Source organism: Catharus ustulatus, chromosome 5 (genome assembly GCF_009819885.2).
Source record: "Catharus ustulatus isolate bCatUst1 chromosome 5, bCatUst1.pri.v2, whole genome shotgun sequence".
In the NCBI taxonomy this organism is placed as follows: domain Eukaryota; kingdom Metazoa; phylum Chordata; class Aves; order Passeriformes; family Turdidae; genus Catharus; species Catharus ustulatus.
This window is the reverse complement of record NC_046225.1, coordinates 33,405,875-33,421,280: the sequence shown is the minus strand read 5'-3', so window position 1 is coordinate 33,421,280 and position 15,406 is coordinate 33,405,875. Positions and strand designations below refer to the sequence as shown.

The following is a 15,406-nucleotide window of genomic DNA, read 5'->3' as shown; positions in this document are numbered from 1 at the left end:
CATTTTGTTAACTTAGAAAAAAAGATAGCAAGTTTAGCAAGTTAAACTATGATGGAATATTTAATATAAATAACGGAGTAGAATATAGCACTGTAATTTGATACACATACGGAATGTCAGATAACATTGAATATAGATTTTTTTTCCTAAAGAAGAAAATCTGGCAGTGTAGAAAACAGGAAAATAAAAAATAGTCATCACTAAAGACAGGTGAATATTTTCAGGGGTAATTTTCAAGTGCTTATATTTTTTTTCATTGCTATTAATAAAATATTTTGAAGTAAAGTAACTTTAACAATTTATAATATTTTTTTTTGTTTCTTGATTGCTTTACAGGTACTTTGGTTGTGCTTTAGTTTCTTTTCTGTTTCAATTTAAAATAATTCTACTATACTAGAGCCACAGATCATAACAACTCATGCTGTTCCCTTTGAAGTGAAATAGTTCTGTGGGTTTGTTATTTGTTATTTTAAAAAAATATTTTAATTTCTCCTAACTATTTCCAAAAAATTGTTACAAAGTACAGTTCAATTTGGGATTGGTTAATATGATTTCTTAGGTGTTTATCTAAATGTTTTGAGATATGTACATACTTTGGGGAGACAACTGGCATGATAGAGATATCAAGTAAAGCCATTAAGACATTTCCAAGACCAATTTGAAAGTATTTGATGAACTTTTAATATTAAGTAGCTTTTATTTTGTTTATCAACCATAGACTCTTGTGTTACTGAATTCACCCACTATGACATCATCATATATGGCAAAGTAATTTATCCTACAGTTTCTTTCACTTAGTCCCAAAAAAGCAGAACAGAAGTTCTCTACCTCGTGCACTGTACCTTAGGACTAAATAAAAAAACAAACAAACAAACAATATAACTGTTTCATGCCATTAAGTAACTCTAACTGTTCCTTTTTTAGGTAATGTCATAGTTTTATCACCTAACAATATTATGTGATCTGAATGCTACTACTGACAGGTTTATGCCCATCATAAGCATCAAGGCATCTCTCCTGTCTAGAACTGGCAGTAAGACTAAAAGCCTTTTGACTGTGATTTATGGCCTAAATTCTCTGTGAAAGGCTTTATGCAATTTTAATAGAATCTTCCTGTCACATCTGATACTGAATGGTACCTATTTACCTAATTTCCTCAGAGATAATTTATGCTGGCATTTTATTTTATGGCACAGCTAAACAAGTTTATACTTGTTGACAGTATTGTAGGCAAAGACTTTATTTTAAACTCCCAAGTAATTCAGCTCATGAACCATTCAGCTCCCACTAGTGTACACTGGATTAAGTTAATGTGCTATGTGAAAGGACTTATGCATGATTCATTGTAAAGAGTTATAAAAAACACAGAAAAATAAGGTAATGTTCATATTTGAACAGAATATAGTGCCAACTGTTGACCTCTAACTGATAAATAATAGTCTAATGTACATAAACCAGATCTTCAGTTGAAATTGGACTGCATATCACACAAGAACAGAATGGAATTTGGATTTGGGATAGAATTTGTAATGACAATTATTTAAAAAATACTTGAAGTAAACAATAGATAACTTTAAAAAAAGTGTTGGCTTCACAAATAAGTCCAGTTTTATATATTTGCATTTGTATATAAAACAAACTTATCTGAATTTCTTATAGAAAAAGAATGAAATTAAAGCAGATATGTGCATAACATTTTCCTTTCTCTTTGATTGTGGAATCTGAGCAAAAAGTAATTCATGTCAACCTCATCATCACTTTTAATTCACAGAATTATTTTTAATATAAAAATAATAATTAAAATCTTATGTGGTTCAGTAAAAAAATATTAATTATGTTATAGATTTACCCTGTAACATAAGGACAGGTGTTTATACATTGGAGATGTGAGAAAGGAGAGTAAGTAACATATACACTGTCTTTATCCTTTGTTTAGGATTAATCAAAACAGTTGACAATGGTGGTGGCTATGCGTGAAGGAAGGAAATAACATCCCTTTAAGCATCTTGAAATTACTTTTTTAATGCAACTGAAAATACAGCAGATTATGATAGACAATTGTGAAAAATAATGTTGAATTACACATTTTTTCACATGATTTTGTTGTATTTTCCCTCATTGTCCTATTTTATATTACATCTACTTGTGATCTCTTGCCATCATGGAATTGGAGGGATTGAAGGCAGTGGCTTCCTGTCTGATGACGCAAAGCTTAGGACAATCACTGAATCAATATGAAGCTATTGATTCTTTTAATCAGCTGTAATTCCTGATAAAAACTTAGATAAAATAAGTGCAAAATACTGAATACAAAGCTTGTGTTTTGATGAGACAAAACTTGGAATTAACAACAGTGTTTCTATATTAATGAACAAATATTATTTGCATTTTTCCCTCACATTTTTTAATTTGCATGTCATGTAATGCAGAAAAGTGGTTTTTTGCTGGTTTCCCCTATTTTAAAAACCATCTGATACTGTATTTTTCTCTTAGTGCAGAAAACAAGGAAATTTTTCAAGGTTTTAATTGATATCCATTTTGTTTTAGTATGTCTGGATATATACTATTGCATACTGATTACTGAAAATTTTAACAACTCATTATAATGCCAAGAGGAAGTAGAAGAGCTACATTTAGTCTTCAAACTCACTCAATTCAATTTTGCATACACACACACACACACATACACACACACACAGACACTCTTTATTTCCAAAATGCATTGAATGTTTCAAGACAACAAAAATAGAGAGGAAGAACACCAGTTGACATAGTTGAAATCTTTGAAATTGTCTATTGAGACAGAAAAGTGAATGTAATGACATTTATTACCAATGCAACAAGAAAGAGAAGGATACAGAATTTATTTGGAAAGTAATATTACAGTACCCTCATTCATTTACTACTAGAAATACCATGGATTTTTGCAACTGTTGTTTCCATCCAAAGTGGATAAGAATTTACGCTGCTATTAGTCTGCTGTAGAATTTCATGAATTGCTAAGGACAGAGTTTAGTGAAATATGTGCAACCTATTGCCATTCAACCAACATAATGTATAATGATGAAGAGCAGGCATTCAGATGTAGTATTAGCTGCTCCTAATCAAAGGCTGGGGCTGTACAGAAAACCATAGAATAACTGTGTAAGGACCATGAAGAGTGATTTTTATGGAGCTGTAAGAGTGTTGAAAAATAAAAAAATCAAAGAAAATAAGTAGAAAGAAAACCTCTTTCAAGAAAAATTGGTTTCTCCCTTGTTTTGCATTCCTGGGGAACAAGGGAGAAGGAGGAAAAATGCAGACTTCTTTTTGACGATAATATAAAAGGCCCAACAAAAAATGGTGTAATAAAATAGCTACTTTAATATGATATAATAAAAAAAGGAATATAGATAGTGAGTAAATATTGCAACTCTTCACATGCTGGATATCTCAGATTTATGCAGCATGGGATTAATTGTGAATGGATTTTCCCACAGCAAGCTGCACTGATCATGTCCATGGAGAGGCTCCTGCTCCCTCCCATACTGTGGTGGTTTTGTCTGGTGTTACAAAGAAACCCATGTATCTTCGGGCACATTGCAGTGTTATATTTGTCATAAAACCAATGAGTGTACAGCACAGGTTTTTATGGGCATTCCAGCACCTACCCCTGAAGCAGGTACCCATGTGGCGTGCAGTCTTCCCTATGACAAGGCCCCATGTAGCAGACATAGCCTGCTCAAGGCCACAAACTTTCAGAATAAAATGCCTGCTGCAAGGCTCCCCGTACATCCCAATACTGTTTAATAACTGTGAATCAGGTCAGAAGAGAAGATGGTGTTCTGTCTTGAAACCAGAACATTCTGCTGAGATCTATCAATAATTCTATATTCTTACATTGTGACATTTACAAATGTTTGATAATTTAGTATAAAGTGTGTCTGAAAATGTTAATATTTGCTTAACCAAAAAGGAAGGCAAACAATATGTTCCTTAGCAAACAATATATTCCTTTATATCTATGCATGCTGTACTTGTTTCAGCATTGGACTTTTTATCTCAAGACTTGACATCTTTCCTGAGCAGAAGTTATAGGTCTGATTAAAAAAATAAGTGAGGTATCTTGATCTGTTAGGTGAGATGGCGGCTGTTGTTTATGACATTATATTGCATTTTAAATTATATCTCAATTTTCTTCTAGTTGATTTGCTAATTTTAAAATTAATAAGTGAGGCTTTTAAAGCACTTTTGAAATCCTGCCCTTTTTCTTGAGCAAAGCTCAGAATCATATGTATAATTTTGCACTAACACAAATTAATGTGTTCTGTACTTAGCATCTTAAATAATTTTGTTTGAACCTGTACAGTTCCACAAAGTTGCATAATTATAGTTACAATTTATTTTCTTTCCTATGTCATCCCTAGAAAAACACTGATAAACTGTAGAACATTATGGTTGAATTTATGGAACCTCAAATGGCATGGTTATTTCCTCAAAATGTGAAGGGAAATGTAATTTTAAAGGAAATCCTCCAGATTGCTCTGAGGAAATTAATTTCCTTTATTTCATAAGAAAGATTGTGTAAGATAACATAGGCAAATGCAGAATTGTGATCTGCCTCTGGAGCCACTGTCTGGGCAAGTAGCGATAAATTTTAAAGTTACAGAACCCATTTGGAGCTGAGTCTGGTGAATGACATAAAGGGCAAAAGATGGGCTTCTACTGACATCAGCATGAAAAAGAAGATCAAGGTCCTAGAAGCAAAGGGTATGGAAGGGGACATGTTGTACTGAATGTTTCTTCACATCAGACTTCTCTGGCAAAACTGTTCCTAGGAATGTGACACCAGTGGAAAAGTTTGGGAAGGAAGTCATCCTCTGGCAAGGATGTCTTTCTTTATCCATGCTATATAGGATCTGGTTGAGACCATTTAAATAAGTGGACATTAACAGGTAAAACGGCCCAGATAGGATGCACCCACAAGCACTGGGCAAACTGGCCCATGGCATTGTGAGGTAACTCTTGACAATCTATGAAGGATCATGGTGACCAAGGAGATTCTTGCAGACTGTAAGAAAGCCAGTGCCACTTTTCAAGGGCAAGAGGCAGAGAATCCAAGACATGATAGGTGCATCAGCCTCACATTGATTTCTGGAGCAGATATGGAGCATTTCACCCGGGAAACCAGTCCCAGAACTAGAAGGTGTTGAGGAGCAGTTGTCATGGATTTACTGAGGAGAGAATTCCTGGTCAGCCTGACAGCATTCTGGAGTGAAGGGGACTGGCAGGATGAATGTAGGGGATGTTGTTTAGAATGTCCTTAGAAATCTTTTGGACACCCTCAAAGACAAAACCGTGAAGTTCAGGCTAGATGTACAGACAGGAGCCAGCATCCAAAACTGGCTGTATTACCAGACCAAAAACCTGCATTTTATCCCAGGGTTGTTTTTTCCCTCTCATGTCTGTTGAAGTACAAATGATGTTTGGGAAAATCTTAGTATCCAGGCCTTTCCTGGAGTGATGGTTTCTGTTTTTACTCTTAAACTTCAGCTGTCAGCAATTGAGGAACTTCTGTGTACCAACACAATTTTTATTAATATGTCTGTCATTACTTTTTACAAACTTTTTTTAAAAACATACTAATGTTTTTAGCTTTTGTAACAGTGTGTTTCTATGAACCTCCCAATTTCATTATATGTGCATGTGACAAATGTGTTTTCTGTGTTGCATTCCTTTCCTTTAAGTTGTTTGGGATTTTTAAATTTCTTAAGTTCATTACTTTGCAATATGTGTTGGTTTTCAGTGATAGTTTTAAAAATTTTATTCTGTTCCATGCTGAGTTCTAAATACTTTAAATTTGCAAGACTATATTTGCTTTCTTTTTTGTTTTTATCCTCTGCAGACAGTAAGAGAAATATTAGGATAATATAATTTCATTGATCTCAAAGGTCTAAAATCCAATTGTAAACAAGATGGCCAAATAAAATTTATGTTTTCAGGGAAAAATCAATGAAAACATTTAGTTGATTACCATGCCATCTTATACTTCCAGTCTTGGTCTTCCAAAGGGAATGGTGAACATTACAAAACATGACAATTTTGGTAGCATGGTTGCAATGCAGCCGTACAGAAAAATATCTTGTGCATCTTTTAATTTTGCATATCTCTCTCATAGCTATGTTTTTAAATCAAGCTCTTCAAAGTCTGGTGTTTAGAGGAAATCATGAAAATTGCATCACCTGTCAATTATATGTATCATGTGTGCATGAAAACTGCACATGCTTTTTTGTAATGGATTAAAAACACACTGTTGGTAATGGATAATGGAGTTAGCTTGGAGGATTTAGTGGGAGTGATGGAGTCTACCCTATCCCAAATAACTACTATGGCTAATCACAATTTTGTCATGTGGCACAGAGAACTATTGTTAATTTACTGTTTCCATTGGTTTACCTGTAAGAGTATTTAAGGGAATCAGAGGTTAAAGCACCATAATTATTTCAGAATTGATGTATCATTTCTTGTTTTCCCTTGTTCATTTGCATTTTCTGTTCTTTCTTTCTCTTACATGCTGCAGTTGCAAACATATTGTGGCGAGAGCAAGGTACTAATGGAGATTACTTTTGTTCATATTTTCTGAGTATGATGAAATGCTCATCTGTTGTTTCTTTTCTCTGTGTATGTGTATTTTTGTACTCTACAGTTACAGAAATTACCTACCCCCTTGCAACACTGAGAAATTTGACTTAAAAAGAATTAAGTGGAAATGAATCCTATAAATGTTCCTACTTTTGTAAACTGCTTCTCCTTTTTGGGAGAAAGAAGGAAATAAGCTGTTCACAATTTTCAGACAATTGCTCAAAGACATACAACAAGAAGCTTAGATTTAAAATGTAGACTTTTAAATATTGATTGATGTCATGATAAAACTTCCAACCAGTCAGTTTATATGTTGTTGGGATTGATTTTATTGTATTAAGCTCTCTTATTTGACAAAATTATGATCTTAAACAGTTTAAAATTGAGATAGCTGTTGCTGCTTAATGAAACAAAGCATTTTATTCTTATACTCAGGAAAAGTTTTAAAGTAAATTTTGAAGCAGGGAATGGATGTTTGTGATGAACTGAAGGATAAATATAAATAAAGACACAATCAGATGTTATTAACATTAAAATAATAGAAATTTTATTTTATAAGAAAAAGAGAGGTATTGATTTTCATAGATATGGTATAATCTCAAAAATTATCCTCATATTCCAGAAAAATACCATAATCTAAGATTCATCATAAGTTCCTATTCTGTTGCTCTAAGTAGCTGGTTCTTCATCTAAAATTATGATTTAAGAATGGATATATTTCAGGAGTAATAAATTGTTTAGAGTATTTCTGTTGGATCAGGCTTTGGTGTGAATTCATGCTAGAAGTGGTATTTCCATGGACTTCTTAAAAAATTGTTTTTAATTAATTTAAAGATTTAAAAATTTGATCTTTCATTTGCCTGTTTGCAGTAACTTTTGGCACTCCCAGTGTATTTATAAATATGAACTAATTTTATTTTTTATTCCTGTTTTGCCAGTTGCTCTACTGTTACAATCATTTCTGTGATTGTAGTGGAGCTCAGCTGTGATCCCCCTACTCTATTGGCCTTGCAGAGTGCAAATGATGTGTTTAGAGTTCATACAATTCCACTGTTAATGATTAAACTGATATGCAACAGGATTGTATCAAATTCTCAAAAGTATGCTGTTCTCACCTCTTGTTGGGAAAGTATCAAGTATGATTTATCTCAAAACTGAAAACTTGATTAGTATCCCCTCGACTGTTTAGATTATTGTCTTTTCAAGTCAATTTGCTGCTTTCAGTCATTAGAATGCACCTAGGAAAATAAATTCTGTGACAAGTCCTATTAAAAATAATAGCTTACCAGAGTGCGTCTCTATGACTAATGTGAAACTAATAAAAAAGAAATTTATATTAGCAGATTTTGTGTCTCCTAGAGCAGATATTTGCAATTTCTCCTGCATTTCTCATTGGTCAGTCCTTATATTTCCAACATATACTGTTACTAATTACAAATTTGGAAATATTTTACAAGAGAGTAATACCATGAAGATGTCAATAAATGTTACCACCAACTTCTCTGGGCCATGCATAATCTGCCATTTTTAGTTATGAAAGTATTAACAGAAAGGCAGGGAGGGAGGAATGGATGATAAGTAGGACAATCAAGATCACAAAACCATACTAGGTCTTAGTGCCTAGAGATATTTCTATATCAAGTACACAAAATGTTTATCTCAACCACTTGCACCAGAAAATCTGAAAGGATATTGAGGGTGCATGTGTATTAGAGTAATAATACAATATATAAATAAATATAAATATGTTCACATATATGCAAAAGACCACCTACCACCACCCTTTTTAAAAAAATCAGTGTTAGCCAGTTTTAAGTATCAATTCAGTCTAAATAAAGCAAATTATTTATCTATTGCTTCTGGCACTGCATTAAAAATGTGCAGGATTGTATTTAGTGGGGAGAGGGTTGCAAAATTAAGTCTTCACAGGAATAGCTCCTGTAGTTCTGAAATAGTGGCTTGCTGAGGTGATTAGATATTTATGCAGATTAGATATTTGTATCTCAGGTAGCCACTCACTCAAATGAAGAATTTTGGGTCATAATAAGTTGGAAAGGGGAATTAACTAATTAGATCCAGAGGTAAAGGTTTGTTATATGAACTGACTTCCTTAACTTGGTATTGAAATGGAAGAAGGACATTTCATCCTGTATGTCCTTTACTGCTTTTGTAGAACAGTTTGGTGAACATTATTATCCAGACTTTGTAAATAAAACCTTAAAACTTTGGGCTGTTTATTAGACATAAATAATATCTGTACATTGGAAATCTTACTCTGAAGCATTGCCACCTGAGATGGAGGTTTTTGGAGCCCTATTATCAAATATCTGGATTACCTGGGACTATCATCTGAGCTACTTCTTCACATTCTGGTATTACTTATCCTGCTAATACCTATAATGTACTTCAGCCAGTGAGAGGAGGGAGAAGGGAAAACCCTGTTTAGTCCCAGCCATGTTCACATATTCATCCCCAAGGCACAATATGCCTGTTGCTCAGCAATAGATCTCTACACTTTGTTCGCTGTTACAGGCAGCCTAACATCAGTCAGGCTTATCTGCAAATTTCGGCATTCATACACGACACAATGTCAGCCATTCTCTAAAGAGAGACCTTAACGTGCTGTCTTATATAGGCTGTGTGGTTTATCTGCCAAGGCATACAAAAGTGCCCACTGCCCAGAGTGGGCATGTTGCCCTGAGTACACCTTGTGCTCTGAATAGACATGACCAAGGAGTTTTCCAGGAACCTAAGCCTACTTCTGTGTTACGCCAAATGCAGCACAGACTTTTTGCTAGTCTATTGCTAGATAGATTTGACATAAAGTAAGGAAAACCCTGCTTGGAGAACGCCTCTCCTTTCTTTCTGGGAAAATTTGGCCAGAAATGGGAAATGATTCCACCAGATTTCTCAAAGATAATTAAATGTGTTTGTTCTGGGCATAGCCTGACAACCTTCTCTGTATTACAACCTTTGAACTACTACATTAGCTGTGTGATTCCTAATGGGGACTGGAAACTTTTATGTACGTATATACATAAAAACATATATACATACATACATATATACCTACGAACACAAACATTCATCCCTCCTACTCCCTCCTGATTTTCTCATTATTTTATTTTGTATTAAGATCTGTTCTCTCTCTATTAACATTGGTTTTCCCTCAGAATTTAGGATAAGCAGAAGTTTAGATTCAAATTTCTTTTCCATAGGTTTCATTCCTCTGTATTCCTATACCAAATATTGTGACGGCAAGTGAAAGCTTAGGTCCTGTGCCCAGGATACATGGACACTTTTACCATTGTAGCCAACAGTTTAGTTGTCAGAATGGTTATATATGATTTTATGAGTACTATGATTTTCTTCAAAGAATTTTATTAATACGAACTGATCATCCATTATAGCATCCACATAGAAAATCTGCAACTGCTGTCTTAGTTGGCACACAGAAGATTAATGAGACTGTCCTTTTCTGTGGACCACAAATATTGTGAGACTTCATGTTACAGGTGGATCCCACCTTCTCCCCAAAACTTAGCATCATGCGTTTCAGCAACATTGTGGAAGAAGGATTAAATCGTTCTTAAATACACCTATGGGCCTTCAACATTGGAATCAATATCTGCTCAACTTTTTCTTTCTAATAAAATAGAATAGTGATTATTTTCTTTTCTTGAAATATCAACTAAGGGTTTATAAAAAAGATCGGGTCTTCTGATTTATACAGATTGTTGTACAGAAATATGTTAAGTCCTCATCCCTAAACAAAATAAACAAAAAAGTATACATTAGTTTAATTTCAGCGTAGATGATTTCACAAGACCACTTTTATTGTTGCGGCTGTCAAACTGTGTATTTCTAGATCTGTATTCATAAAGACACTTTCTTGCCAATGGTGCAAACTATGTAAAGTTCTGAATAATGTAACAGGTTTTTTTCAGTTTTGCAACAAAAGATCCCATAGGTTTAGCTGCATTACCATTATACACATTAACAAACTAATCTCATACCAAACTGTGATTAGGTTTTTTAGCTCAAGACAAGGATTTTCTTTTTTGTCATTATTTGATTTTATATATTTCAATATGTTTTTGTCCCTAAGGTCTAGGAATTGGGAACATGTTTTATGTTTTTTATGAAGATGGCATCAAAGTAATACAACCAGTGGAATGTGAATTTCAGAGGCATATAAAGCCTAGTGAAAAACTCCTCGGTTTTCAGGCAAGTTGTTTTTAAAAATATCTTTTTGGTGTTTTCTCAATTATATCTTTCTTTACATGAGAATTTATTAATACTAGTTCAGTGTTTTCTGCTTGATAAATTCAGCCATGTTTTCTGAATTAATAAATAGCTTATAATGGTGTCCTCAAAATTTCTTGTATTTTCCTCTATTAAATTCACGTTTATAGTCCCTCTTTTCAATTGAATATTCCCTGAATACTTTTGCCAACCTTTTCTTTCTTTAGCTATCTTTCTACTTTCCCAGTTCTTTAACAGCTCTTTGTTTCTGGATTTGTTGGGTTTTTTTTAGTCCCCACCAGCTCCCCACCTCCAACCCACCAGTTAAATTCATCGTAGAGAATCAGGGATTGATTCTCTTTATATTAGATATAGAATCTTCTGGGGGGTGGGGAAGCATTAATGGTTTCTTTTCCTCCACTGGATGTTTTTCTGTATGAATTTCTCAGCTATCATGAGGCAAATCCTTGTCCAGGTAAATGTTCTCACAGCTTGCACTGAAGTTAGTAAAGATGATTGATGCTTTGGTTACAACTTAAAATTCATATAAGTAGTTTCAACAACTTTACTGTTAACATATTTATAGCTGATTTCTCCAAATTCTGAGAATTTATGATAAATTTTCCCTGAGTAGGATGCATAAAAACATTAGTGTATTCTCCACTTCCATTTATTCTTGTGATGTTTTTCCTTTACTGCTAATCAAATTGCTGGCTGGCATGATGCATGTTCCCAGAGGAACACTTGGTACTAGTCACTACATTAAGACTTACTCTATATGATATATCAGCTTTCAAAAATAGTAACTTTTTCTCATTTGGATTTGAATGAGTGACCTTGAAATACATACTAAACATTGAGCTGTTCACTTAGGGGGTTTTTTGGGTTTTTTTCACTAGTGCCTCAATGACAGCAGAGCTAGAGTTGTCTCAATGGAATTTGCCTCTTCAGTTATAATTATTGATGTCAAAGGCTGCTGTACTCAGCAACAAGATTTATTTTAGTGTGAATAATTATGCTTTGAACAGCTAATCATACCTTGATTTGTGCTACTTAAGTGAAATTAGATTGACACAGCCAAAAATAAACCAAAAAGCTTTTTTTAATGGCTGTTTAATTTAAAAGCTGATTATTTAAGAAATCTGTTAAAATTTTATTGGTCTAAAGTGTAGCCTAGATTTTAAGGGTATTTTTATTGAAATGTAGCAACAATCAGGATGAATAGGTAAGATTTCTTTCCTTTTGGATCCTGTCAAACCTGGAGTAGCATAATAACTATATCCTCTTGGGGGGAGTAGGGAAGGGAAGGAAAGGAAAAAAAAACCTAAAAGCCCAGGAAAGTAGTCTACTTGCTAATTTAAGGGATTTTTAACCTTTTTTTTTTTTTTTAAATATTCTTCTCCTTTGAAGAATATCATATATTCCTCAAACCTCTTAGGAATGTCTGTTCCCGCTGAACAAAAATAATAAAATAACCCAGTTCTGTCCCAGGATAAGATTTTTATGAAGTTCAGCATGTGATTGTTTAGTGGTAACAGCTCATGTCATAAATTGCAGGTTATTAATTATCTTTGGCTCTGTCATATACTTTTACTTATCAGAGATGTTAGTAAATATACCAAGGATGTTTTGAGGTAGCTTTACATACCCTTTCCCATTAGGGCATCTCCATGACTTCAGTATTAATATATTAATAATAAAGGAAATACATAATTTCTTAAAACTCTCCCATTTCTTTACATTTCTCTAAATTAGTTGTTCAAGTGATGAGTAAAACCACAGAAGAAAACAGAAGAAAAAAACAGAAAACTGTTTATTGAAAAACACTTGCTAAAGTATAGGACCATTTTTAAATTCAGCAGTGCAGTTTCAATATTAGAAAATGTCTGGATATGACACACGGCACTCCAGTGTTCGTTCCACAGGTTTCCTATTTATCTGTCAACTTGAACAGAGTTTCTCTATGAGCTCAGGTGCTTCTACATAGCATTGCACTGTATTGATAACAACATTGCAGTACTTACACATGTACATATTTAGGTATGCTAATTTTGCTAAAGGTAAATATATTTTCTCACTTTCTATATACTTGAGAACCCTTGTCTAAATATTTAATTACCTCTTATGCAACTGAGTGTCAATACAGCAAAGTACTTTGGTGTATATCTAACATGGGAATCAAATAGACTCACTGTGTTTAAAATGAAGTAAAAGATTTAGTGCTTTACTGGATTATCCTGGGTCACAGAAATTGTAAAGACCTCCTTCCTCGCCTTCCAGAACATCTTAATTACTTGAATCTTCTTAATGTCAAGTGCAAGTAGAAATTTATTAGTCTGATAGTGTAAATTCTAGATGCACAGGGACAAAAATAAACTGATTTCTATTTTCTGATATAGGTTGTTGCTTAGTTAGACCAGCTTTGGCAGCTGTTTGTTTAACTTGTTGTCAAATAGATTCTTGTCCATGGTTCAGGTAGAGTCTTTCACCTATTAAAATATCTTATCATTGTGAAGTGCTTGGGACATTTTCCTCGCTAACATTTAGCCTCTGTTTGTCCTCTGCAAATTAATATTATCCTAAGACTTAAATTCTAATTCTTATGCAAAAGTGTTTTTATTTTCCTTTCTCAATGAATCCCAATTAGAATAATTACTTCCAGAGACTGGGAGAAAAGCAATTGAAATTTTTGAGGCTAATGAAAAAATCCTTTTGACTTCAACATAAAACTGATTTTCTGTTTATTACAAGAAGCAGCACATAATGGCCAAATTTCTGTGGAATTTGCCATCTCACATTTGAATATGTGCTGGAGGTCGGAGCAAAATGCTTCGTTTCAAAATGATTAATGAAACTACATGGCAGACCAAAATTTCCTTAGGAAATTAGATTGAATCATAATTTGTAGTCGGCAGAAACTGCCTTGATTTGTACTCTTACAGCACAAAAAGTGTAGTAAATTCTGACACTTGTTTGTAAAAAATAAAAGTTTTCAAAAAATCCAACCTGATTTTTAGTAAAGAATGACAAGAAAAATGATTTAATGTAGAAGAGGTGATACATAAATTCACATTTTAAAACTGTTGTAACCTGTTGGTATCATCTTACTCTGAGGCAGTCATAACGTAGCTAGACGTTTCATTACACTGCCTGAAGAGTTTGACTCACATCCTCTTAAAACTCTGAGGACCCTTGCAGTAAGTGTAAGTTAATGAGCATAGAATTTGCACATATAAATCTGTAAGTACATGTTTCCTCTTGAGATTTTCTTGCCCCAGACTATCTCAAAAAGCTTTCTCTAAGGACTTATTTTCCCCCATCTGCTGACTTGTTACAGAGTAAGTCACTTTTTGATTAAAAAGTCTGGGAGGAATACAACAATGAAGTAAATTAATGTTTTATCAGATGTTAACTTTTTTTTTTTTTCTCAGAGAGAATAAATTAGGAAAAAGTAAATTGCTCACTTTTTAATTAGAAGAAGAAAATGGTGGGTTTATGCTTATATTTTAAGGAGAAATTATTTTAACCAATTACCCAACCACTGGGGAAATTATTATGAAGCTTCAGAATAACTGCCTGTAGTGTGAAAGAAGTCCAAACAATCTAATCAGATAAATGTTATATTTTCAAAAGCAAGATTTCATTTCTGTTAAAACAGTTTTGGGTAAATGTAGATTTGAATAACTAGAGAAACAACCACATAAACCCATTTATACTGGGAAAACCACTCTGGTTTGGATATGAGAAATTTTGTGCACAATTTTAACTGTTACATTGGAAAAAAAGGGTTTTTGCTTTTATGTTTTTTCACTTTTTTTTGGGCAAGTTGAGAATTTGCATTGGATTATAAAAATTTGTGTCAACTTGAAAAATATTTTAGAACCGTTAAAGTACATTTTTAAATGCAGATATGTATATGTGGGTTGTATATATATATATATTAGACTATATTTGTGCTGGTCTTACAGAGAAAAAATATTTTAAAATATACTTCTGAGTATTTTTGGTATTTTTGATTCAGATTCAGGCAAATGTATAAAGCTTAGTTCATCTCTGCATGTAGTTATAAGTGCTTAAGTTATTCTGCTATACGTTCCACAAGGGGAGGTGATATCAGAGAAATCATTTACACTAATCTATATGATGCCATGTGAGAGAAACACAGATTCCTTCAGCAGAAGTCAGTGTTATTTTTGAATAATATATTGAATATATCCTTGTAGAATTCAGTCCCAGAAACTCATGTAAATTAATGCGAGTCCCTGAGACACAACTGAAAATAATGTCTCTGTGTAGATTTGTTGCAAAAATTTGTGGATTCATTGTTTGAAGGTGCTCCCTCTGAGGAATAAAGAGAATGATGTAGAGCAATCCAGGTGTAGTTATCTGTTTGTATAAAACATGTCACTAAGACAAGGTATATTTAGAATAAATATAAAAAATAATGAGATCGGTGAAACAACCTTCCACTTGAAGTGACAATTACCCAGAAGGCAGATGACAATAGATCACTGATATGGTGATTGTACACCATATTAGA

General features: G+C 33.4%; 1 protein-coding gene across 2 annotated transcripts in view; it reads left to right on the top strand.

The window, feature by feature from the left end:
• The window catches only part of FSTL5 (follistatin like 5), a 316,275-nt gene that overhangs the window by 261,950 nt on the left and 38,919 nt on the right, over positions 1-15,406 (top strand). Inside the window, exons 11-12 of one of the 2 annotated variants that reach the window (XM_033060225.2) lie at positions 6,560-6,586; positions 10,730-10,848. In XM_033060225.2, the coding sequence (XP_032916116.1) occupies positions 6,560-6,586; positions 10,730-10,848 (146 nt within the window). The remainder of the gene's footprint in view (positions 1-6,559; positions 6,587-10,729; positions 10,849-15,406) is intronic. The other variant, XM_033060226.2, reaches the window with a different exon arrangement.